We start from the raw sequence: 24,461 nt of genomic DNA on the forward strand, positions 1-24,461 counted from the left end.
TCCCCTTGTACTCATGGCAATAGTAATTTCTTCTACCTGTACTGGAAGTCAATGCCCTCTTTTTATGCTTCCTTGTCATGGCTGTCTACCTGCTTCTTCCTGACAGTTCTGTGTCCTTCCCTCTTGGAGACTGCTGTCTTGGAGCAGAGTATTGACTTCAGGTATTTGTCATTCCTTCCTTTCTCTTCCTGAACAGACAGTCTTTTTTTCTTTTTTTTTTTTTTTTTTATCTGGGAGTTACTAAAATGTCTCCTCTGACTTTCTCAAAAAATTTCTGCTTGTGTGCTATCAGTTATGAAAATTAATGAAATCATACACATTTAAGAGATTACCAGGAAGCTGGAGGAGAATACCTGCCATCCTTTTCTTCCAAGAACTATCTGCTCAGCAGAACAGACCATATTCACAGATGTGACTCAACTGTGTCACCGATGCTGTAAGCCCAGAGATTCTGCTGCCACTACAGTCCAAAAAACTGGTATGCTCCCACACCCTGCAGTCCATTTCCCAGCTTTTTCTGTGCTGCTGGACCAGTAGCCTGGTCTATGTTGTGCTCCAGGAGGAGTGTGAGCAAGGCTGAAGTGATAGAACATGTTTTTTTCTTTGTCACAGCTGAGGTGAAGTTTATGTGGTAAAACTCCCAGATTAGCTCAGGCATGGTGTTGGATCCCAGAAACCTGGAATTCTTCAGTTTTCTGTGCTTTCTGGCACTGACTCCATGGAGAACACTGCTTTTGACCTGCGGCCTTGGAGAGGGCTTCCAAATTTGTGTGAGGCAGTTAAAGTCACGGGTGTGTAGTTAAATAGAAGTGTGGGATTTCACACGGTGAATGAGGGGTTTGGAATTTGATGGTTTTAGAATAAATTAATAGGTATGGGACAAGATGGAGGATTTTGGGTGTTGTCTCCTTTCAGTGCTCATCTTCCTTCTTCTCCATGATTTCAGGCAGTAGATTTTGGTTGGACAGTTAGTGCTGCACTGAGGGTCACAAGAGTTTGGTTATTGGGTCAAAAGTATCAATAATATAGGTGTTATTTCTCTATTGGACTGTGTAGCTTTAAGAGACCTTGTAACTAGCTAGGTTCATCTCAATTTTGCTCACTTTTAGCTGGTAGCTAGAAGTGTTGTAGAGCTCTCTGTACTTAAGTCTGTACTTTAGATAAATCTCTTCTCCTTCATATTTTTTAATCCTGCCTCTGAGTGAAGACAGAAGAAACTTCAGACAAGTCACTAATTAAGTGGTGCAGACACCACCCTTTACAGCATGGGACACTCAAATATCTGTGGGCATTGAGGAAAACAAAATCACCTCGAAAGTTCATCTTAAGACTTTAAATAGAGCAAGATTTAAGTGCAGACTGAGAAGTGATTGCCCCCCTCCACCTGCAGGGCTGCAGAACTTCCCGCAGTGGCCTTCCACAGCCTCCTGGTGTGGCGCTGGCACAGTGGCCCAGAGGATGCCAGCTCCTGCCCTGCCCTGTGCCCTGGGGCTCTGTGCAGAGGACAGAGCCAGGGCATGGGGAAGCAGGGAAGCCCGTGCAGGGTTTGACAGTGAGCACTTGTTTCACAGAGTGCTGGGAGCTCTTGCGCAGGCTGGCTGTGTCCCCCTCTGCTGCTGAGGGGATTTCTGGGTGCTTCACCCCCTCCCGGGCTTTAATTCACCATGAAGTTTGGATTTCCAGGGCAGCAAGGCTCAGAGAAGACCCTGCCTGAATTTTGAGGATGGCACATTAAAATCTTTCTCTAGAAGAGTGACATGGACTTCCCCTTCTGTGTGGCACAAAGCACATGCCAAGAACCCGTTTTCTAAAAAGCAGATTCATTCCACATATACATCCAAAGACTTTATTCCTTAAATAAAGAAAGCTACACATCCTTGACAGTTAAAGTTCTCACAGCATTCCAGAGGTGGCAGATACCATTTTGCATTTACATGTTTGAGATTTTAGAGGAATAAAAGGCCAGGTACTGCCTAAATTTAACCCACAGGTTAAAGCAGGAAAGCAGAGCCAGCCCTCCTCCGTCCCAGGCTGAGGATGTCTGTAGCTGTGCATCCCATGCCTGCAGAGTCACCAGACCTGCTCAGAATGACTTGAAAGTTCCTTTTGCTGAAGGCAGAGTATCACTGGTGCAGCCCAGCAACCTATACACTTTTAATTGCACTCTGGAACTCCTTTTCAGAATCATTCCCTGATGTTTGGCTGTTCTCTGGAAGCTATTTTTAAATAGAACAACAGCTCTCTCAGTGTAATGAACAAAATGGCTTTGCTGTAGCAACAGCTGTGAATTGCTTTTCAAGTACCATTATTTGTGGTTTTTCAGAAGGGATTTTTTTTGGTGTGTTTGCTTGTTTGCTATTAGACAAATGCAGATATCATTAAAATAAATAAAAAATACAGTCTATACCAGTACTTCACACTAGAAGCATGTTTGTTTTTTTCAACATTATGTAACATTTTTAACATTATTTTCGAAACAAAAATACCCGGAGTTTATCTATGACTCACAAACCCAGGACCATGCCCTCCCTCACCTGCACTATTGTGCTCATCTGAGCCACCTTTTCCTGGGGGTGCAGGATAGGATGAAAAAGATTCTGCTGTAATCAATGGAAGTGAGTTGAAACATTGGGGAAAATGCCTCACAAGCTGGTGCTGAGAGAAACCTAAAGAGAAAGAAACATGGAAGAGTGACATGTAAAACCTTTAGAAGTAGTGTGTGATAGAGAACAGTTCACCTAGGAACATTCCTTCTGACACACAAACAGTGGTATGCTCAAAAAATAGTGAGAAGTGGCTACTTGAAGCTGATAAAAGTGAATATTTGGCAGCAGCTAATGTCCTGGCAGGATCAGCAGTGGTCTGTACAGCTACATGGACAAGAAATGTGGAATTTTCATGGAAATACTCTAGTAGTTCATTGAACAGCAGTAGCCTTGATGTGATGTACCAGAGTTCTGTGTTAAAAACAAACCATGTTTGAGGGGGTGTATATTCCTACACCTTATGGTAAAATAAACCTCTCCTGTTAAAACTTATATCTAATTTCTCTGGAAGTATGTGATTTTATGTTGCTTGCTAGAAGGCATTCTACAGTTATCTTCAGAGTTGTGATGGTTATCAAACTGTGTTTTGGGCAGGAAGGATTTCTGATTTGATTTCCATGGCATTGAAGCAGAAAACATAGTCTCAATAGGAAGACAACCTGTCAGAAACAGGGTATTGTTGTTTTTTTTTTAAATTAACCTCAGACTTTAAGACCAATGGCGGGGGTGGGGGGGCGTCGGGGGGGTGGGAGGTGGCTTGTGCAAGTGTGCTATTTAGCCATCATTTAATTTGTATTAATGGGGTCTTCACATATCCTTAATTGAGCATTAAGATTGCTGGGGTACGTAAGCCTTAAGTCATGTAAAATGGAAGAAAGTTGTAACAGGTGGGAATAAAGTAATTTTAGTACACCTTAATGGCTGCACTGACCTGGGACTGGTGGCTTTTGGTTCTGTTTTAAAAGCTGCTAAAGGTTTTAAACTTTTTGCTCTGTGTGAAGCTTGTAGATGATCTGGGAGCCATCACCCCAAGCAAAGAGCTGCTTTTCTTTGGGATTGTAATGGACAGTGGAGTGGCTCCCGTGGCGTTTCGGGAGCTGCAGTCCTGGGTTCAGGTAAGCACTGAGAGCACCCAGAACATCATAAACACACTGGATGCGGGAGGAGCCCCCAGAAGGAGAGTTGTGGACCACGTGCAGGGTGTTGCAGGCCATAAATGCTGCCTCAGCATCCCTGCTGCTGCAGGGGGTGTCCCAGCTGTGCTCCACGGCCATGGCTGCGCCGTCGAGTTTGGTGATGACGATGTTGCCCCCGGTCTCTGGCTCTGCGTGGAGAGCCCACAGCCCCTGCTCATCAACAGCCAGGTCAATTTTTGTCTGTGCAGAGAGCTGGTAGGCAGGAATCCTTCCAGCCCCTGGCAGCAGCATCCGGCCAGCTACATTTCTTCTCTGGATATTGAATTTAATGATCTCGTTTAGGGAGCCGTGTCTGTGGTAGAAGAGGAAACCCTGATAGATGACGTGGCCAGTTCCTTCCCAGGGCAATGGCAAGGGGACTCTGCGAGCCTTCAGTGTCTGGTTGCTTTCCATGAAAGCCATGATATTTTCAAATTCCAAAATTACATTATTTACAGAGCCATTTAATAAGTAAATCTTGGCGTGCTTTTTACCAGGATCTTTCATCCAAGAGCCATGCTTTCCTCCAGTCTTCTTAACCACCTTTAGGGACCTAATACCTGCAAGCCCATGGTCACAACCTGCAAGGAAATACCCAAAGAAAATTAGAATATCTGTAAATTTTCTAGCTTTCTTTCTTAGAATTACTCATTTTCATTTTAATTCATCTCTAGGACCAGAGTCAATATATCGGTAAAGGTGTCAGCAGTGTGGCTATGGTAAGTAGTGCTGAAAATAATTTTATGTGATATATTCCTGCTGAGAAAACTGTGGTATCTTCAACTACCTATAAAGCGTTGGGCTTTGTTCTATTACACCAGTTTTATTCAAAACATTTGGATATTTGTGTGTCTGAGAGGAGACCAAGAGCACAGTTAGTGATTTTGTGATTATTCTTGTCTGCTCTTTTATAGGACTATAATTTTTACTTCAGAGAACTGACTTCTGGTTTAGATCAACTCAGTAATCAGGTTTATTTCTTGCTGGAGGCAGACAGATTTAAATCCATTACCCACACGTATATTATTTTTGTTTCAGGAATGGTCTTATCCTTAGGTAGCCTTTTTTTTTATGCCTTTTTAGTATAAATAGAAAAGAAAATAGATCAGCATAACAGAAAACCAAAACACTGGGCAGCTTGCAAGGATGCTTCAGACCAGACAGCACCAAGCCTGTGAGGACCCAGGCATTCAGACTCTGAGAGCTTTAGCTAGAAGCATCCTTTCCAGGAAAGAAAAACAAAACAAAACAAAACAAAACCCAAACTATTGCAAAGCATATTAACAAGTTTGTTTACCAAAGGCACTCATGAATTACAAGAGTAATTTGGAGTTTAAAGAATTGCTTTCAGTGGAGTGCAGCCATTCCAGTTAACAGGACAAACAAAGCTATAAGGCAGGAAGTTCTGGCAGCAGATGAAATGCAGAAGGCAAAACCAGCCCCCCTCTTTGGCCTGATGTGAACCTATTGAAGTCAGTGGCAAGATTCCAGTTGCCTATAGAAAGCAATCTTTAGGTCATTTGTGTGCACTGATACCCTCTAATTAAAGCTTTTGGATATTGCTGCTACAGCGTGGATGTTTTTTTTTTCCTGGGAGTCCTCACTCTGGAAATGCCTTCCCATAGCAAGCCACACCAGCTTTCTCAAATCTAACATTTATTGATTAGACAGATTAAAAAAAAAAAATTAAAAATCAAAGGTGCTGAATCACAAACCCTAGGCAGCCTTAGCAGTGCCTTCCTCTGCAGGGGAAACAACCAGATTTTTGTCTGATTGTTATTTTCTGTGCAAACTTGACCCAAACCCAGTAACAAAAGCGGACTTAAAAAAAACTTCTTTTCTGCTAGATTTTTGAAGTGAGTCGGCAAAAATAATCATAGAGTCTGGGTAAGACATGACAGCATAGAAGCAGAGCTGCTATTTTCTAGAGCTGAGGATCTTCCTACTTTTTCTAAGTGCTGTAAAATTTGCACAGGGAATATTTTTGCCATCAAATTCAATGGGAAAAGCATCTGACTAGTACTGATGGTAGAGAATAAATTGAAAATAAAGTTACTATGAACTGCTGCAATAAAGTTAAAAGTAATAATTTCCGACAAAGGAAAATGGAAAGTAATTTTTTTCCCCGATGAAACTTTCAGAAAGATACAATTTTCAAAGTGCCATAACCGCAGTCAATTTAAAAATCCCCAATTTTTTTCTTCTCTGAAAAAAAACTGCCTAATGTTCAAAAGTTCTCTAAATGGAAAACAGAACTATTGATATTCAGAGCACTGAATTGTGGAGGACGAGGAGAGCTCGGAAGCAGAATAGGTGATTGCTTCTGTAAGCACCTGCCTTAATACTGATTTGTGTGAAAAGTTCAATGAAGAAAATGTAAACTTGTGTGTAAAATTAAATCAGCTTAGTTCTACTGAGGTCGGGGGAATTGTATAATTGATGATGCTGTATTTATTTCACTGACTTTTTTTAAAATTGCAGCTTGTGCTTCTTATTATTTACTCTCCATTTCTTCCTACTATGAATAGAAAACAGACTACTTTAAATATGTCTATAATACATAATTTACATCCATACCACAAGTTTTTAAGATAAAGATAGTTACAAAATGTCATTTGGTTCAAAAGATTTATGCTGGTTGCTACACCACCTAATTTTTAAATCAGAACTAAACTTTCCTTACAGCCAAGCCAGTGTGCTCTGCTCTCTTACTGCAGTAAAAGGAGGAGACAAGGAGAGGAAAGATGACAGAGCAGGACAGTAAAGCAGGTACAAATTGCAGAAGTGAATTAAGTGTTTTATTAGCTCACTAATTCACTTTTGAGTTGAGGTATTGACCCTGCCTGGTCCAAAAAACAAAGACCACCTATTGATTCCTTAGCACAGCTGCAGTGCTCAGAGATGTATTTTTCTGGAACTTTGCAAGAGCACATCTTCAGAGGATTTTACCTTATTTTGCCATTAAGTAATCTAAAATTTTACCTTATTTTATAATGAGAAGTAACTTCCAAAGAATTAATTTGACGTTCAGCAAAATTTCTGCAAAGTAAACGTTTGAACTGTGTTTTCCATATACCTTTCCTGCACGCACATGGGTTTTTACCTTGCAATAACCTGTGGCATTCACACGGCTCATGAACATCTGCTATCCCTGCATCAGCATGCACACACGGGATGGTTCACACCAGAGTCCTGAACAAACAAACTGCTCTTACTTGCATTAAGCATGAGTTTAAGCCTCTTTTTTCCTTCCTCCTCTTCCAGAAGCTGCTGCTCCAGCAGGTCCTCGTGCACTTCCACACAGGCGTTGGAGTCCGCGGTGGATCCGAAGTAGTCGATGTCCCTCTGTGCATGCTCAACCCTCATTAGCAAAGCCTCAACCTCCCTCTGAACCTCAGCCTTGCCAGAGCTCAGCCTTGCCAGGCGGGACAGCACCCTCGTAGAAAACTCTCGGAATTCCTCCACGTACTCCAGCACGTCTCGGTTGCACTTCTCCAGCCTCTTCTTGGGTCACGACACGGGGAGAAGAGACATGGATAGGTGTGGATGTAGGTCACAACCTCACTGATGGGATAAACCACTCTGTCCCCTCCTCCCCTGTGCCCCTGCACCCACCCGTCCCATCCCAGGGGCTGCTGCTGGGTGTCTGCGGGAGGAGAGCATCTCACACCGGCACAAAATTCAAAAGGCTGGACAAAAATCCACATTTTTTAACCTGATGTGGTTACTGACAGCCAGACACTTCGTTCTGCTGTCTAAAGAAAGAAAAGTGCACTGATGGAAGCAGCGAGGGTTGATTAAGGGCTCATGAGCTCTGATGACTTTCTTTCTGGAACTCCTCATGTAGGACCACTGGTGAAGCAGTCCCAAAGAGTTTTCTGCAGGAAATCTATAGCCAGGAACATTTCACATGAACTCACCTCTTCTGACCAAGGCAGAATCTACTGTGGCTGTTCTTTGTGCATTTAAAGGTGAATATACTGAAATGCTATATTTGAGGAAGTTTTGTGTTGTTTCTTCTTTTTCCCCCCTCATATTATTGGCTGTATTTAAAAAACCAAAACAGCCCAAAACAACAACAAAAAATAGCAAAAACCAGAATAGTGAAAGCAAAAAGCTATTTCTTTACACCTAAATTGAAATTAACAATGTTTCCCAAGGTAAGTAATATAGTTTATCTGTTGCAATGCAGCTGTTTCACAGGTGTCCTGAAAATCCAGCTGCCACTTTGGGAAGATGAAGAATTTGAGCAGATAGTTGGTTGGTTTGCTTTGTGTGCTGTGGTTTCTATGTGCTACCTCCTCTCTCCCTCATTTATACATGACCATAAGTCCCCAGGTATTTGCTTAATTACTTTGTACAAAACCTTTGTTTTAAATGTTTCCACCTGCTGTCTTCAGTATCTGCCTCACTCTTTGTCCTGTTAATTTTGTGCCCCTTGCACCAAATGCCATTTGACTAATTTCCAATGGATGCCTCATTTTCAATGGGTGCCAAAGGAACAGAAATTGCCAGGTGAGGTTACTTCTAGAGTGACAAAGAAAATGTAAATCTCAATCTACACAGTGGGAAGAGAATACCAGGTTAATCTTTCTGTTCCTTCTGCATTGAGAAGATAAGAGTAAAGAGGGCTTTGTACAACAAGGGACTGAAATCAAGCAAGTTAGGGCTTCTCTGTAAGTCTGCCAATGCAAGCCAGGAGCCAGGACATGTCAATAATTTAAAATAAACAATATATGATTATAGCACAGCAATACTGAAGAGGCATTTTGCAGTACTGATAAAATAAAATAAAAAGAAGCAAGAACTGGTGCATTTATATAAGGAATTGAAAGGACTCCATTTCAGTCTCCCTGATATTAAGGGCTTATTTCAAGTGCAGATGCACTGCTGGTTTGCATGAGTGTGCCTTAAACTACCCTTCCAGTGATATCTGCACACAGAAAAAATACCTGATAAATATCTATCTCCTTGCTAATAAATACCTGACAGCACTTCTACTGGTGACAAAATGTTTATACTACTCCCTAGGATGGTCGGTACTATATAAACATTTGCATTTCTAGCTAAATTCTGACTGATGTCATTAAAGCAAACAAACAAACAAACAAACAAACAAACAAACTAATGATACCAGAATAAAAACACGACATTACGAAATTATATCCTGCAACAAATGGTGTGGTAAGTTGGGATCATTACATTTAAAGTTTCAGCAATGATTTTACTCATCCAGTGGAAAAAGCTGGAATTTTACCCTCCTGATTTGGTGCGTTATGCCCTGGGCTTGGAACATCCACACATTTCCAAAGGTCTTTTGCTGCAGAAGGACCCATCAGGTGCTTACCTCCAGAGACAGAAAACGCTGGTTGATGTAGCTCAGCAGGGCTGCATCCTGCATCAGGCACTGCCCTGCTCCCAAGCTGCTCACCAGGGATGCAATCAGCAGGAAATGGGCTTGTGAGGCTGCCATTGTGCTGGAAAATTTGGGTAAAAAGCAGTGAATCAGCTCGGTGGGCAGCCCCAAATGCCTCCAGTCCAAGGTCAAATTCAATTTAGCATCATCTGAAGTGAAAAAATAATATTAAAATTACTAAAAACTAAACAAAATGTGGCTGAGAAGATTAAAAGGACTTAAAATGGCTGTTGCATTTCATCATTAAGGAAGCAGCACTGTGGCTGAGGGACTGAAAGTGTTTGTTTCTAGGAGCCAGATGACCGCTTCTCAGTTTGTGATCCTATGATCAATCCCAGATGTTCAGCACTGAGTCACATCGAGCCTGTAGGCCAAATTTTATTAAATACAAATAAAAGTAGTTTATTTTCCCCTCCTTCCTCCTCCCATCTGCTTTCCTGTGCGACCAACCCTGCAGTGAGTGCTTGGTGCAAGTCAGAGGGGATTCACAGCGGGTGGAACACAGGTCAGCCCTTCACAGGGAGGTCTGGTCCTTCGTGTCTGTGCCTGCAAAACCAGCTAAAGAAATAGATTTCACTTCCACTATTCAGCCTATTTACAGTAGGACTGGAATTTTATCTCTGGAAGACAGAGATAAAATTGTTTTTTTAAAAAAGTTCCTTCTCCTTTTTCTCTTGACAGTGCTTCTCCAGCTGAGATCAATACCCTCAGCACACAGCTGACACATGTGTCAGTTTAGTGGAGTCCATGACAGGCATCTACTTTTGGAAAAATAGTTCCTCTTAGTCTGACTTAATAATTGACTATAATTAACTTACATTAGCCTACTGCATTTGAAGCAATTCGTATTTATTTGATTTCATCATTTTCCTGACTGAATGCCTTGTTTGGAAAAACTCCTGGCCATGCCAACACTCTATTTGTTAGAAAACCATGTGTTAGGAGCTTAGAAAGCTCCCTTTGTATCTGAAGCCAAGCTGGACGCCTCTATTTCTCAGAACTCTCCACCTCTTCACTTATTTCCCCTCCCATTTTTTTTTTCTACAGTTTTTTTTTCCTCTCCTCACATTTACCAAGCTTTCTTTTTCTTTTGAACTGCCTCATGTGCACGCACGTGACTGATTGCAGAATTAAGAGTGTGTGTGCCACAGGAGGCAGATGTTTTTTCCCTCCATGTGTTTGATTTCTGCATGGTAGCTATGTGTGCTTTGCAGGCAAATTTCACCCAAGTGCACAGATGAGAATTCTGTGTTTTAGTATTGCTTTACCCTAAGAGGGGCACACAATTTGCCAGCTCCTACTTACAGGCACTGTCAGTGATGCACAGAGAGTTTAATATTTGTCTTTTCAGTCCAGTGACATTTCACTTCACTCCAGAGCTCCTGCTTTAGGGGACAGAGAGCTTGCACTGAGAGCAGACACCTTAGGAAGTCTGTATTTCCTTGGCTCTGTCCTATGGAACATTTTGACATCATGTGCTGTCTTCTTTTCCACAAAATAATCACCTACAACACTGGGGAAGACCAACACAGGGAAAAAGAAAATCCCTTTTCTAACCTCTGAGGTGAGCCTGGAATCCTTTAAACTTGTTCTCTGAGTCTCATATCTGTCACAGGTAATGACTGGGAGATGAGGAATATGGAATTCATAATTTTGAAGTTCCTTTCAAGAACACCTATTTAGAAGTCAGGATATGGATGTGTAATTTCTTTCCTTTATCTTAAGACAGGGAATATGATCAAAAAGGTAAAATATCTTGAACTGCTGTACACCCTGGATAAGCTTAAACATTCTGCATATGGAGCTAGATCCTGTGAAGTTGCTCAGCTATATCTTAGAATCACCCAGAAGCTTCCAAGGATTTCTACAAATGAGGCATTCCCATGTTTATTAAACCCTGATCTCGTGGTAAATGGCAAGGATGGTCCATGTCCAAAGCATAGTTCTGAGCAACCATGCTACAGCACCTGCTTAAGTGCTGAGTTTTGCTGGGTTTTTACATAAATGCTTTGGTTGTTGTATGTCTTCCACTTCTGGTCAGCCTAGATATATACAGATTATTTTTCCCCCAGCTCCATATTATCTGTATAACAAACAAACAAACAAACAAACAAACAAACAAACAAACAAACAAATGTGTCTGATGGTGATGTAAAGCAGGATTTTTTGGCATGCCTGGGAAGACATTGGTCTCAGTGCACAGGCTATTACACACTAACAGAGCAAAAGGTTTGCTTTTAACTCAAGGAACTCCTTCTCATGGCCACTACTCCCTTGATCTGACAGACCTCCCAAGCCTCTAAAAGGAGGCAAGTGTATGAATGTAGGTGAATAGGGCTTTTCACTGTTCTTGTCCTCTCGTTCTCTGGCTGAGATGTTATCCTTTGTCAATGCTGCTTCTTTGCTGCATTTATTCCACCTTTTCACCACTTGATGTCTGTTTTGACAGTTGTTAGATATTTTCAAATGAAAAAATAGACATTTTCAGCTCCATCTGTGTTTGTGGTCTTGATTTCAGATGCTGGATGGAGCTTTATGTGTTTTAAAAGCAATGTTGAAATCAGTTCAGAGTGTGTATTTGATTTGGGGGAAAAATGACATTTCCTTCAGATATTATTTCACTCATATGATTGCATTCCATGTTTTGTTGTTTTGGGTTGTTTAAAAGTCAGTTTCTTTCTGTCATTTCAGGTGGTAAAACTAGAGAAGTGCCACAATAAATCAGATCCTTTTTCCTCCCGTCCCACTCTGGTGTCTCAGATCCTCACAGGAATCACAGGACATTTTTCTTTTTGAGCTTTGGGAAGGTCCCAGACTCCCAAGCTCCCTCACCCTTTTCCCTTGTCTTTTCCTAAGCCAGGGGTGCTGTCCTAACGCTGTGCCCTGTGTTATTACAGCCCTGAAAACAAGTGGGAAGCCCCCACTCCTGTCACTTAGATCCAAGTAGAGCACAAATGCACCAGATTTTACTCCCAAACTACACCCTGGCTTAAAACAAGGTTAATTATGTTTTTCATCTTTAGTTAACCTCAGCATGCAAAGCAATAATAGATGAAAATAAAAATCAGAGTCTGATTCAGAGCTTTCTACTGAATTTATGCACACCTGCCTCAGAATAATTGCTGCTCAGCCTGATGCATCAAGGATGTCCCAGGGCTTGTGTGCTCAAGTGGGATTTTTTTTGTGATTGCAATTTTGTTTAATTTGGTTTTGCTTTGTTTAGCTGCCTATTTCGGTAGCTTTTGATGCTGGTGAATCAGACTGATGTTTTATATTAATAATACAGAGAGTGTTATGGTCTACTTCTGTGTTTTCTAATTTTGTGAAGACTTGGGTCTGCAGAGCCAAGTTCCTCTTTACTGCTGGCCACTGGTCTAATGCTGAAATCTGGAAGGTTAGGAAAGATCTTTGTCACAGTGGGAAATCAACACTGAATTCCAGTTCTGCCACTGAAGACTTTTTGTTCTTCTTTTTTCCTTCAGTTTTATACCTCAGAAAGCGACTCACATTTCTGTAAGAAATTTCTGTAGCAAGCACATGAAGTCTGACTGAAGTCCTTACATGGCGCTCAGCTGTAAAAAGAAAACAAAACAAAAAAAAACCAGTGCTGGGTGTGATATCAGCCAGGGATGCAGCGATAAGGGGAGGACTGGCAGGATTTTGGGACTGACTCCATTTATTAGAGGGTTAGAGGAACTGGAGAACTCCACCAGGCGGCTCCCAAGCTCTGGGAATTGAAAGGCAAGCTTGGCTGGAAAACACAATTCCACAGTTTTGAGGGAGACATAGCCTGCAGAGGGAAGTGTGGTTGGGATGGTACAGGGACACAGAGAGCCTGGACAGCTGCTGCCAGGTTTTAGGAACGTGGTGTTTGGGGTCTGTGCCACCCCAGACAGAGAATGCCAGGGAAAGGCTGAGCTGGAACAGAGCAAAAGGAATAAAATCGGTATTTATTGAAAGGATGCACCTTGGGCAGTGCAAGAGCCCGGCCGGGGATACACCCAAATCAAATCCAAGGTGGGTCCTGGTCAGGAGTTTTTACACTTTTGTAAGTTCTGGTTCCTCTACATCTTGGGGTCAATTATCCAAGCACAGCCCCAGGCTATGGAGTCTCAGCCCCCTGGCTTTTCCCTGTCCCTCGATGTTGCTTCTGCTTTTTGGGTACCAGTTTGTGATTCTCTAGTAGAAAGGAATTGTTTTGTCACTACCCTGTGAAGAGAACTCCCTAACACCTAACATGAAGTGTCAGAGTTACACACTAAGCAGCAGAGATTCTGAAACACAGAAAAGCTAAAACCCAAGGCATCGTTTCCCCCCTTCAGAGGCTTAACGAGGCCTTTACCTTGTCAAGTCTCTATTCTAAATGTCTACTAATAATAGGCATTTAATAACAGATATATATCTAACAATAGTGCGTAACTAACAACACATAACTATCTAATAGTAAATAAATATCTATCAATGGATGAGTATCTAGTAGCAATTAACTAACAACAACAACAATAAACAATAAAGAACAATAATAAATATCTAACACTAGTAGTGTCTTGTACAGTCAGGTATTATGCAAAGAAAATAATGATTATCATGAACAGTTCTTTCAGAGGCACAGCAAACTAGGCCCAGAAGAGGAATCATTTAAAACATGTTTTCATCTGCAGCAGTCTCTGTTTTCACAGTTGTTTCAGCTAAAACCCAAGGCATCACCAGAGCTTCCTGGGACTGGCAAGAGCCCAGGATGCCCAGCACCTGCAGGGAAAAGGAGTGGTCACACCAGGACTGGCTCTATGGGTGAAACCATAGGAGGGAAATAAAGCTGTACTTGATTGGTATAGATGCAATGCTGGCGTTACTTAAATGGCAGAATCATGGCAATAAAATGTCAAGATCAACAACTTTATGTTGGTGATGCCTTGGGTTTTAGCTTTTCTGTGTTTCAGAATCTCTGCTGCTTAGTGTGTAACTCTGACACTTCATGTTAGGTGTTAGGGAGTTCTCTTCACAGGGTAGTGACAAAACAATTCCTTTCTACTAGAGAATCACAAACTGGTACCCAAAAAGCAGAAGCAACATCGAGGGACAGGGAAAAGCCAGGGGGCTGAGACTCCATAGCCTGGGGCTGTGCTTGGATAATTGACCCCAAGATGTAGAGGAACCAGAACTTACAAAAGTGTAAAAACTCCTGACCAGGACCCACCTTGGATTTGATTTGGGTGTATCCCCGGCCGGGCTCTTGCACTGCCCAAGGTGCATCCTTTCAATAAATACTGATTTTATTCTTTTTGCTCTGCCTTGTCTCTGTTCCAGCTCAGCATTTCCAGGCAACATTGGAAAGGACCTTTTAGACCCCCCTGTAATGTGCAGGGATGTCCTCAGCCAACAGCAGGTTGTTCAGAGCCCCTTCCAATCCAGCCTTGAGTGTTTCCAGGGATGGAGCATCCCCCACTTCTCAGGGTAACTTGTGCCAGTGTTTCACCACCCTCCATATAAAAAAAAATTTCCTGTATCTGGTCTGAATCTACCTTCTTTTAATTTAAAACCCTTGTCCCTTGTCTTATTGCTCCAGGCCCTACTGAAAAGCCTGTTCCCATTTTTTTCTATAAGCCCCCTACAACTACTGAAATAATCCAGAGAACTTCATCTGAACATAGATCATGAAATAGTCTGGTATAAAAATCAACCGTGTGCAGTTACTTTGAATGGTTTGTTTGTTTGTTGCCAAACTCACAATCCCAGTTCTATTGAACAACGGCAATTCCTAGTAGCTTGAAACTTAAATCTGTCCAACATTTGAATTATGTAATTCAGTACAAACCAGTATTAAAATTTTTGCTTCTTTTGGCTTTTTTTCCAGAGTGGAATCTGGTCATGAATATTGTTGCTAAAATTCGTTTTGCTTGAATGTTCATGCTCATTAAACCTATGCACAGGAGTGCAGTACTCAAAATGATGTTGCCTTAAATTCAGAGTATTTACAGGAAATGATTATTACATTTGCCCAACTCATTTCTATTGAGAATAACTGGTGTGGTTTTTTGGTTATGTTTATTTTTCAAACAGGCCTTTTATGTGTGAGGCACGACTTCTGAAAAGCTGAAAAAGACACCTTTTGAACTTTAAGTGCCTAGGATGTCATGTTTTCAGGTTTTTAATTGTTTATTTGTATTGTTTTCTTTTTTTTTCCTTTTGTGGGGGGGGTAGTAGGCACTGGAAAGGTAATATTTAATCATGCAGTATTGTCTTCATCTATTGCACTGAAGAAGTAGACTCATGACCTGTACTTAAGTGTTGCAAAGAACCAAGAAGGACTCTGTACATACCTGGGAAAGCTGTCAAAACTTAGCAAGCAACTCTCCCTCTGAGCTCACTAAATGCCACCAGCTGGTGGAAGAAATAGCTTTAGTGAGGTTTAATAACACAAATGTTGGTGGGTCAGTGACAGGTATGGAGAGGGTTTGTAGTGGGGTGATGTGCTCTGGGACTGCAGCTGCTTCAGGACTCTCTGCTTTCCTTACTTTCAAACCAAAACTCTTGTTTTCAAACCAAAACTTCTTTTCAAACCAAAGCTCTGCTCCTGCACTGAGTTTCTGAGTGGCTGCTGATGACATGTTCAGAGATTTTGGTGATGGCTACGAAACTTGAACAGAGTGGAACGGAGTTGTGCTAGCAAGTGTCCAAGTAAATCTGCCCAAAACCTAAAAGCTAGGAAAATGTCTATGGACTGGGGGAACTAGGACAGAAAAGGCCCTGAAGGGGCCATGGCAGGAGTTGATGAGGATGGGTGAAATTCATTGTGCTGATTTTTTTCCACATTACCAGTAAAAAGAGTCCTACAGGGGGAGACGGGCCAAGCCTGAACTCCAGAGTCATGCTTTGAAACAAGGGGTGCTTTTAGAAAAAAGCTTTCAAAGAAAAAAAATCAAAATATGATAAAAAAAAAAAATACCTGGGAGTTTTTTTCTTGCTATTTGTATCTGCTTGCTATCACCAAATCCTGGTCTGGAGGTAAGATTAACAAGGCCTCTTTTATTCTCAGTTTTCTACGTGGGAGTCGAGATTTCTACTTCTGGAAAAATCTGTTGAATTTTTACCCTGTCTGAGAATACTTCTCTGGATGAGTCCAAAATTAAGAATTGCATTCAGGAACTGAGCCAAAGAGACATATTCTGACTCTAAATAGTGTTCTACAGGTATAGATTTCTGTGTCTCTCTAATCCGGTCCCAAAAATAAATTTTGTCATTTCAATCTTTTTTATTTCCAACTTTTATTTCTGCCTACTAGTTTATGATCTCAAAATTATCCTTGATGCATGCCATAGAATCCAAGCAAAATAAACTTAGTAATCACAGTGCAAAGCAGGGGTATGTGAGTTAATAAGCACAAAAAAAGTACATAAGAAGAGCGGATGTGTTTTTTGAGGCACATGAATTAGCTCAGGAAATCTCCAGACAGACAAGCTGCAGGTCAGGGAAGGGTGTGTCCAGTGGACCTGCAGAGCAGTCATCAGTACAGCTTTTCAAATTGACATTTTTCAAAGCCCCACCAATGTCGAGACACTTCCCTATTTTCATTCAGTGTATGCCTCGTATTGTGCTGCACCCAATCTCTGAAAGCGAATAGAAAATAAGACATTCACAGGAGATTCCAGAATAGAGAGTCTCCTCCAAACAGAAAGAGTGAACTCCAGGTATGACATACATGCAAGAAATGGATTTAGTGGCCTGTGTGCTCTCTCTGAGGTCAGCACTATCACATTTGAAAGTCAGTGTATCAGATGAAGTCTGGTCCTGGTGCCAGTTTATGATGAATAATAAAGCAGATGCACTATGCTGCCTGGAAAGGATATAAACAAGTTAAGCTGTCATAAATAATAGATAACCAATTCTTTAATTCTTCTTTAGAAGTCAGCTTGTTGTTTAGCAGTGTTATACTGAATCCGTTCCCCAAGCTTTGTCATATCTCCAGAATTAATTACATCCATCCAGGAAAAAGGTGACACATTTCTGTGCACAGAGTACAACATTTCACAGTGCTGTACCAAGTGGATTTGATCTGTTCCCTTTGACCTGTCAGGGCTCAGTGCACACTGAATTTTTATGGTTTGAAATGTAAGTTCCTGCTGAAAACATCTCAGTCTTGTCATAAAAATATGCAGCTTACAGAGTGCTTGCTTAGGAAAAGGGAGAAACCCTTGTCTTAGGAGGAAGGCTGGAAAGGACTGAATCCATTCAGCAGGAGATAATATCTGGTAAAATTTTCCATCTCTCTAGCCCTTAGCTGGCCAGACAATCAGAAACTGTTTCTGTTAACTGATTAAAATAGAAATTCAGTGCCACCATTGTGGCCTTTTCCTGGGTTATAGGGAAAAAAAAAAGAGGGGGGGGAAAGCTGTTCTGCCCTGCAAGCTATCCAACCTGGCTCTGTTTGTTTCTCTGAGTAGATAGGGCATGACTAACTCGTCCATATGTTCAAACATAAAATTCCTGCTGTGATTCTCTGCAGAAGAGGACAAGCAGCATCTGTACGTGGGGGAGATATCTTTTTTGCACTTGAATCAGCCTAGTCCTCCAATGGGACATATTTATTCCTGACACTTGGAAGCCTGCACGCTGCTGCATCTTTTAGTTTGCTGGTATAATAGCAAAATAATAATTTCCCTTTTTCACATGTGAGCATCACACCCAAACGTTCTGCCACAGCCTCAAGGTCTGCCCTGTGCACTCCTGCCCTGGCAGGAGGACTGTACAGTGCCTGTGGAATTGTCATTGTCACTGTCCTGGGCCCAGGAACACAGCTGGGCTGATCTGGGGAATAGTCCCTGGTAAGCAATCCCTGCACTTGTGCTGTGCTGCCATGGCAGAGTTTGCAGAGAATTTGCGTGTGACAGGGTTAAAACATGAATTTTGGGCTGTGTCAGAGTTAGAGCATGAACTATAGTCTGTATTAGTGCTAACACATGTACAGGGGTCATGTAAATTTTAATACAAGTACAGGTACTATGCATGTTCTTTTAGATCCCCTGAAAAAATTATCGCTGTGTGTCTGCCTGAAAGGTGATTTAAAAAGATGTTACTGCCTCACATGGCATGAAAGTGACACATAAGATTTGGCCACTAGCTTATTTTTTGTGACTTTTCTTCCTGGCCTTCAGTACAGTCTGGTTGCTGGTCCTTCAAACTCTAATGTGCATCTGTCCTTCGCTGATGTCACACAGAATGAAATGTCACAGGGCATAGGAAGAAATCCTGTGGGGCGTTTCTGCAGAGATTTTACACAGGGACAGCTCAGTCTTTAGCTCTAGGCTTCATGTTTTCTTTTACTGGAAATGCCTCCTAGGGAAATGCTACAGCTTGCTCCACGTTTGGCACGTGCCAGGCATTGGAAGGCACAGGCAGCTTTGTGATCTGTCTGAGGGATACCCTTGTGTGCCACCTTTGGCCACGTGTGCTGTCCTTGGCTCCTAAGGGGCATTGCTGTCACACAGCTGAGGGTGTGCCATGCCCTGTTAATTCCAGGTTAGGCTCTCCAGCCTGTCTGCTCCTGCCTCCATGCAGGATTACATATTTCCCGCTGGTGTACGTTTCACATGGCTCCTTATTACACCTTTATGGAACAAATGTGCTCGTCCAGAGTCTTACAATCAGGAAAAAAAAAAAATAGAGAATTAAAAGTGGCTTATAAGAAAGCAATACAAGGAGACCTGGCAGCCCAGAAAATGCATCTGTAGCTCTACCAAGTAACAGGCCCAAAGCTGCAAACACACTGGTTTTTTGTGGAACAACCAGATGCTGCCACTGGAAAATGTCTCAGTTTGACATCTACGGCCAGATGGTCAAACCTGTGCCCCCTGTATATTCTACTGCATGCAGAGAGTTCTGCCAAGTGTAAAAAAACCCCAGGAATGTGATCCAGGCACTGTCAGCAGTTAAACAGTATTACAGCAAATTCTTGCATACAGAGCCAAGGGACATCAAGTTTTTAGTGATGGTTTATGCTGCTTGTGTGCCCTGGTTGTGAGACCCAAGCTTTGGCCCAGCAAGGTTCTGCCCCTCAGCAGCTGTTTGGGCTTCGGATGGGCAGGAGGGAGTCCCAGGAGGGAGGTAAGAGGCACTGGACCTCTGGTATTGTGGTTTCTCAGCTGCTACTGGTCATGGATTTCATTGTTTCTCTTCTGTTCTGCTCTAATGTACAGAGAGGCTGAAGCCATCCCCAAATTAAGCTAACCTGACTTTGAAATGGAAACAGGAACAGTTTTGGAGAGCGCTTAGGGACAGGAACTGAGAGCCCTGCCTGATAAACCCATCCCTTGGATAGAGAAATGGACTTTGTTTTGTGTGTGGTGCTGGCTCTCTGCTGAGCAGATTGCTGTCAGGCCAGTCAGTGCATCTGTCGAGGTGGGCTGGGACTTGGGGCACAAACACAGCCCAAAATCGAGGCTCAGAGGGAATGTGGATGGCTGCAGTTACTCTGTGTGGGGATATGAACCCCCTTAGGCTGTCCTGAGCCACGCGTGACAGCAGTCAGGGGCTGGTATGGCATGGGACACATAACACTGGTGGGTCAGAAAAGTGGTAATTACACATCCTAGGGAGTGCTTGGTGATGTGGAATGTGGCTCCAGCTGGATGCTCTGGCAAAAGTGAGTTCTGGCTAATTTCTCTCTTCTTGAAGCTGGCATTAGCTAAAATGAGATTGAAACCCATTTTCCTTTCTCCCTCTAAACTCTACCTGATTTCTTGGCATTATTAAGCAGTTGTGTTTTTCACAGTTGCTGTGTTTCAGTCATAAATGTGGAAGGTGAAATAAACCTTGGAAGAAAGATGCCACAGACCACAGAGTGCTATAATGGGACTTGTTTCCACTGTAGTTATTGGGAATGCAATTGTACACTTGAGAGCCTGTTTTACCTTCCTAATTACCTCGTTTTTCTGTCTACAACCGGGCTAATAAAGTTTAAAAGCCATGAAAAGATTTTACAGTGCCAGTGGTACGAACAGAACTCTTGCCTTTATCCTTGCTGCTCCAAAGCTCCACAAGCTGTGCCATCCCAATTACCTATTTTCAATGAGCATCATCCCACGAGGAATTTCCAGTCCTCTGTAATCTAACTGAATATAGGCAAAATGGAAAAATGCACATGGAAAAATCAGTTTGCCCAGCAGGACCTTTGCACAGACTAATTCTGAGAAAGGAATTTCAATCTACTCCAAAATTCCTCTGGGTAGCAAGCGCCGATTTATGCTCAGCGAGAAGAACACAAGTAAATGACTAGCATGATGTACTTCTACTCTGTGCAGCAGTATCCTTGATGCTGTAGAATAGCTGCAAACTCTCCATTATTTTTTTTTTTCCCAGATTGTGACACATGTGGGCTGGCTGCTGTAGTGCTGCTTTTGCTTGTATCAGGTGGGATTCACTTCAGCAGCACTGGGAGTGGGGAGGGGCCGTGGAAGTTCTGCAGCCTCAGAGTCGAGGACACAGTCAAGCATCAAGTGGAGGACACATTCTCACTACATGAGAATGGAATTCTTCTGGTTTCAGCATAACATTGCAGGTTTCAGGAGTCCACTGGGGATTCATTATTCAGGAAATTCGGTCCTGTATCATGTATTTTTGTGCACAGTGATGGATCTCTGGTTTAAGCAGCTCGTATGTGCATGGAAAAAAAGTCACAAAGTGGTTTAATAGAGAGCAGCATGCAGACAGTTTGTGCTGGATCTAGAGCCTTAGGGCAAGCAATCATTGCATGGAATTGTATTTTTAAGTAAAGAACTGCCTGAAATTTGCAAACATTCCCATCTGCCCCCTCTTTCAGTTTTATTTTCCTTTTGGCAGGAGTTCAGCACTTTTTTAGGAGGTGCGGTGTGCTCAGGAGGATTTAATGTCTGTGGTGCTCCCCTGCTGCAGCTTTCCCCCAGTCCTGCAGTGTCTGGAGAGCCAAGTCAGAAAGCTTGTGCAGACTTGCTAAGGTCCACATCACTCCCTTGCTGTTCTAGTCAAATAAAGGGCTCAAAGAGAATGATGCACCTAGAAGTGGAATGAGAGAGAGTGTTGATGGCTATGCACTATATAATTATGCCAGTCTACTGGCATTGTGAAAGTATGTTTATCCAAACACATCAAGTTTTCTGAATAGTGTCCAATATAGAATGGTCTTTCAGCTGAATTTTAAAAGCCTCTTTTTGAGATTTGTGCTTGCCTACTTTGGCAAACATGCCAAAGCATGTCTCGATGCTTCACGTGCTCTGATTTCCTTTTTCTTCCCTTTCACAGCTGCTTAATTATTACTGCATACTATTAACTATATGCTCATAAATAAAAAAAAAGCAGCTCTCTTGCCTGAAGGAAATTTATTGTATTTTTGTAAAAGATTGGTTCAGGGAGCTGAATTCCACCGGACCACACACGCTTGCAGGAGCAGTCATAAATTTTGCAATTGCAAGCATGGTTCAATCTTTTATTTATAAGTTGGTGTACCTTTTATACCGTCAGAAAGCAGTGAGGAGAATGTACTCCTGGTGCATCTGTCTTAATGTCAGGAATGACTGCCAGTTTACAATTGTCAAACAGTTTGTTGTAATCTCAGACATCAGTCTCCAGCATGAGCTCCTGGGTACTGAAAGCAACAAATGCAAACCCTGCCTTACTATAAGTAGAAGCCAAACATGTCTTGATAAACTAATTTTTTTAAAAAGCCTTCATTGTATGCAGAATATTGTGGAGAAAATCCAAATTGTGAAGCTCTGTTTAGTTATGACTGGTGAACAGAGGGAGCTGCACAGATTGTGGCTTTTAATTCTCAGCACTGCCCATGGGGGCTGAGGAGCCTTGGTTCTCCCAGATCAGATTAAAATCCATCTGACGTAGCTCTGCCAGCTCAGAGATCTCTGAAACACGGGAATTCTGCAGTCAAACAGCAACAAAAGAAGATTAAATCTGCACACAGTCCGCGTTCTGTGGCTTTTAAACTTGGCTTGAGTGGCCTGTGTGCACGTACGTGCATGTATGCTAATAATTCAGAATTAAGTTTTGTGACTTTTGAAAGTCTTGCTTGTCTTTTTTTCCAGCTGCATCCCTTGATGTAATAAAAGGTATCATGTCTCCCAATAAATCTTGCCTGGTTTATATCCTCAGGCTATTGTAACTACAGCAATGCTACCTAATTTGGCAGCTTTTGCACGTGCATTTCAGCCAGACTGTGGAGAAATATAAAATAAGGCAGACAGAATTTGATGCATGACATGATCCACTACATGTTACTACTTAGATTATTTTTAGTCTGTCTCCTGTAAAGAGCTGATAGCCAGGACAAAGTTTGAAGAGCTGGGGAAGCTTCACAACAGAGGTGATGAGTAGCAGGTCTACTTGCTTATATCTCAGCAAAAAAAAAAAGTGCACTTCTGCAATTTCATTTTAAATTCTGCACATGAAACAATCAAATTTAAAAAAGATGTCTCTTCACAGCTTTCTGCATTGAATAGCTTTCAAATTATTAATTAATAGAATAGGAAATGTGTCTGGAAGACTTAATCTGAATAATAAATAAGCAGAATAATTCACTGCTCACCCTTTGCTAAACACATACTCAACAATTCCAGTTAAAAGCTACTTTCTGCTGCTGTTCGGTGCAAGTTGTATAATGTGAAGGTTTGATGATAAAAATTACCAGCACAAAATTCAAGAGGCATTCGGTAGCTCCACTTTTATATTACATACAGTGCATTGTTTTACTAGTAGTCTTTGTAGTGAAATAACATGGAAGTCCACCCAGGTATTAGGCATAATTTAATCCTTTGCTTTCATTTATCACAATATTTATAATTTCAGCTCTTTACTGGATGAAGTGAGCCAGAAAGAATAGCTGCTTTCTTCTCCTACTTTTTAAAATGTTGCCAAAAATCTCCAAAGTCCTTTCTCTTTTCTTCCAATGTTCAGGGAGTGCCACAGATAAATCAGAGTAGAGTACCCATTATGGGATGTACCTTGATGATCGTTTACCTCTCAGATGTCCTTCAAACTCAATTGGGCTAAAATAAACACTGGAATTTTCTGCCCTGAGTGCTTCAGACATGATTTCTCACTGACTAACTCAAATGAGTATTTTGTCATTTGGCTTCTTCAAGTCAGGAGGATAAAAAATGGGCACTGTCAATTGAAAGCACTCTAAATAGCTTAACAGCCATTTCCTTAGGCAGTGCCTTCTACTCTTCATTTTGTCTTGATTCCAAATATGACCTTATCTTCATTATTTGTTGACTGTTTTCTCAGATTTGCAATCTCAGAAGATGAAGGTGTCTTCCTGTACCCTGAACAGCACCCACAAAGCTGCCTAAAATAGTATTTTGGAAAGGCATCACTATAAATCATTAAATATTTGCACCAGGGGAGGCACATATAAGCTCCCATTAAGTGAGTGGTGCTTTTCAGTGCCTGGCCTGGAAAGGGCAGGAGTTCACTGATGCTGCTGAGTGAAGCACTGATCTTTGGTTTTTATTCTTTTCACTGTTCTAGGTACAAACCTATCCCATTCCTTGAGAAGCTGAAGGCATACCGATGTTCTCAAGAGTAATTAGTGCCAGAAAATGTTGCTTTCACAGAATCTGACGTGGTATTTAATAACCACAATAGGATGTACATAAATGCACCATGTGTCTGTTATTTATAGCCAGGGACCTCAACATATTTTATGGGTGTTAATTGTGAACAATATCCAATAACACATATAGGGGAAAAAAATTATTTTAATTACATCTTTCATTTAATTTCATTTAATTTCATTTCATTTGTTATTTAGTTTTATTTCATCTTTCATATGAGTTTGAAAGTTCTTTTGTTTTTTTTCTCAAGCATCTGGAGGCATTAGGAGCAAGTTTAGTGACTGGGATATTTATTAAAATCACTTTTAATTTGAAAATTAGAGCCCAATACTTAACCCTCAAATCCCATTTTATAAACTAAAATATAAAAGCTGAATTCCTAATCCAAGGTGATTTGTCAAAGCGTTTAAGTAAACCCAAAAAATTTTACTATTTAATGTTCTATTTTTGTTTATGCTTTCTTGGCAAAAAAACAAAACAAAACAAACAAAAACAACAACAACAACAAAAAAAAAAAAAAAAAACCAAAAAAACCCCAAAAAATGGAGCATTTAAATGGTCCTGTAGAAGTGCTTAAAAATTACAGGAATTACAGTTTAGAGATAGAAACTGCTCTGGGGAGACTGAGAGTGTTCTGGAAGCTGTCCTGAGCATGCTGGTCCCACTGGGAGGTGCACTGACTCTTTTTGGACACTTCCATCAGGTCCCACAGAACACAGCCAGGGAA

At 41.6% G+C, this 24,461-nt stretch overlaps 1 protein-coding gene across 1 annotated transcript; it reads right to left on the minus strand.

Moving 5' to 3' along the window:
• Window positions 1-3,523: 3,523 nt before the first annotated feature.
• OLFML1 (olfactomedin like 1) lies at window positions 3,524-9,194 on the minus strand. Its single transcript, XM_062495560.1, has 3 exons — window positions 9,069-9,194; window positions 6,937-7,225; window positions 3,524-4,302 (listed from the first exon to the last, which is right to left on the minus strand). The coding sequence occupies exons 1-3, from the start codon at window positions 9,192-9,194 to the stop codon at window positions 3,524-3,526; spliced, it is 1,194 nt and encodes a 397-aa protein (XP_062351544.1).
• Window positions 9,195-24,461: the final 15,267 nt, after the last annotated feature.

Source organism: Cinclus cinclus, chromosome 6 (assembly GCF_963662255.1).
Source record: "Cinclus cinclus chromosome 6, bCinCin1.1, whole genome shotgun sequence".
In the NCBI taxonomy this organism is placed as follows: domain Eukaryota; kingdom Metazoa; phylum Chordata; class Aves; order Passeriformes; family Cinclidae; genus Cinclus; species Cinclus cinclus.

Coding starts and splice junctions, on each gene's coding strand:
- OLFML1 (XM_062495560.1), bottom strand. CDS start 9,194: ATGGCAGCCTCACAAGCCCATTTCCTGCTGATTGCATCCCTGGTGAGC. Junction 7,226..9,068: donor AGCGTTTTCTGTCTCTGGAG/GTAAGCACCTGA, acceptor TCGTGACCCAAG/AAGAGGCTGGAGAAGTGCAA. Junction 4,303..6,936: donor TAAACTCATGCTTAATGCAA/GTAAGAGCAGTT, acceptor ATTTCCTTGCAG/GTTGTGACCATGGGCTTGCA.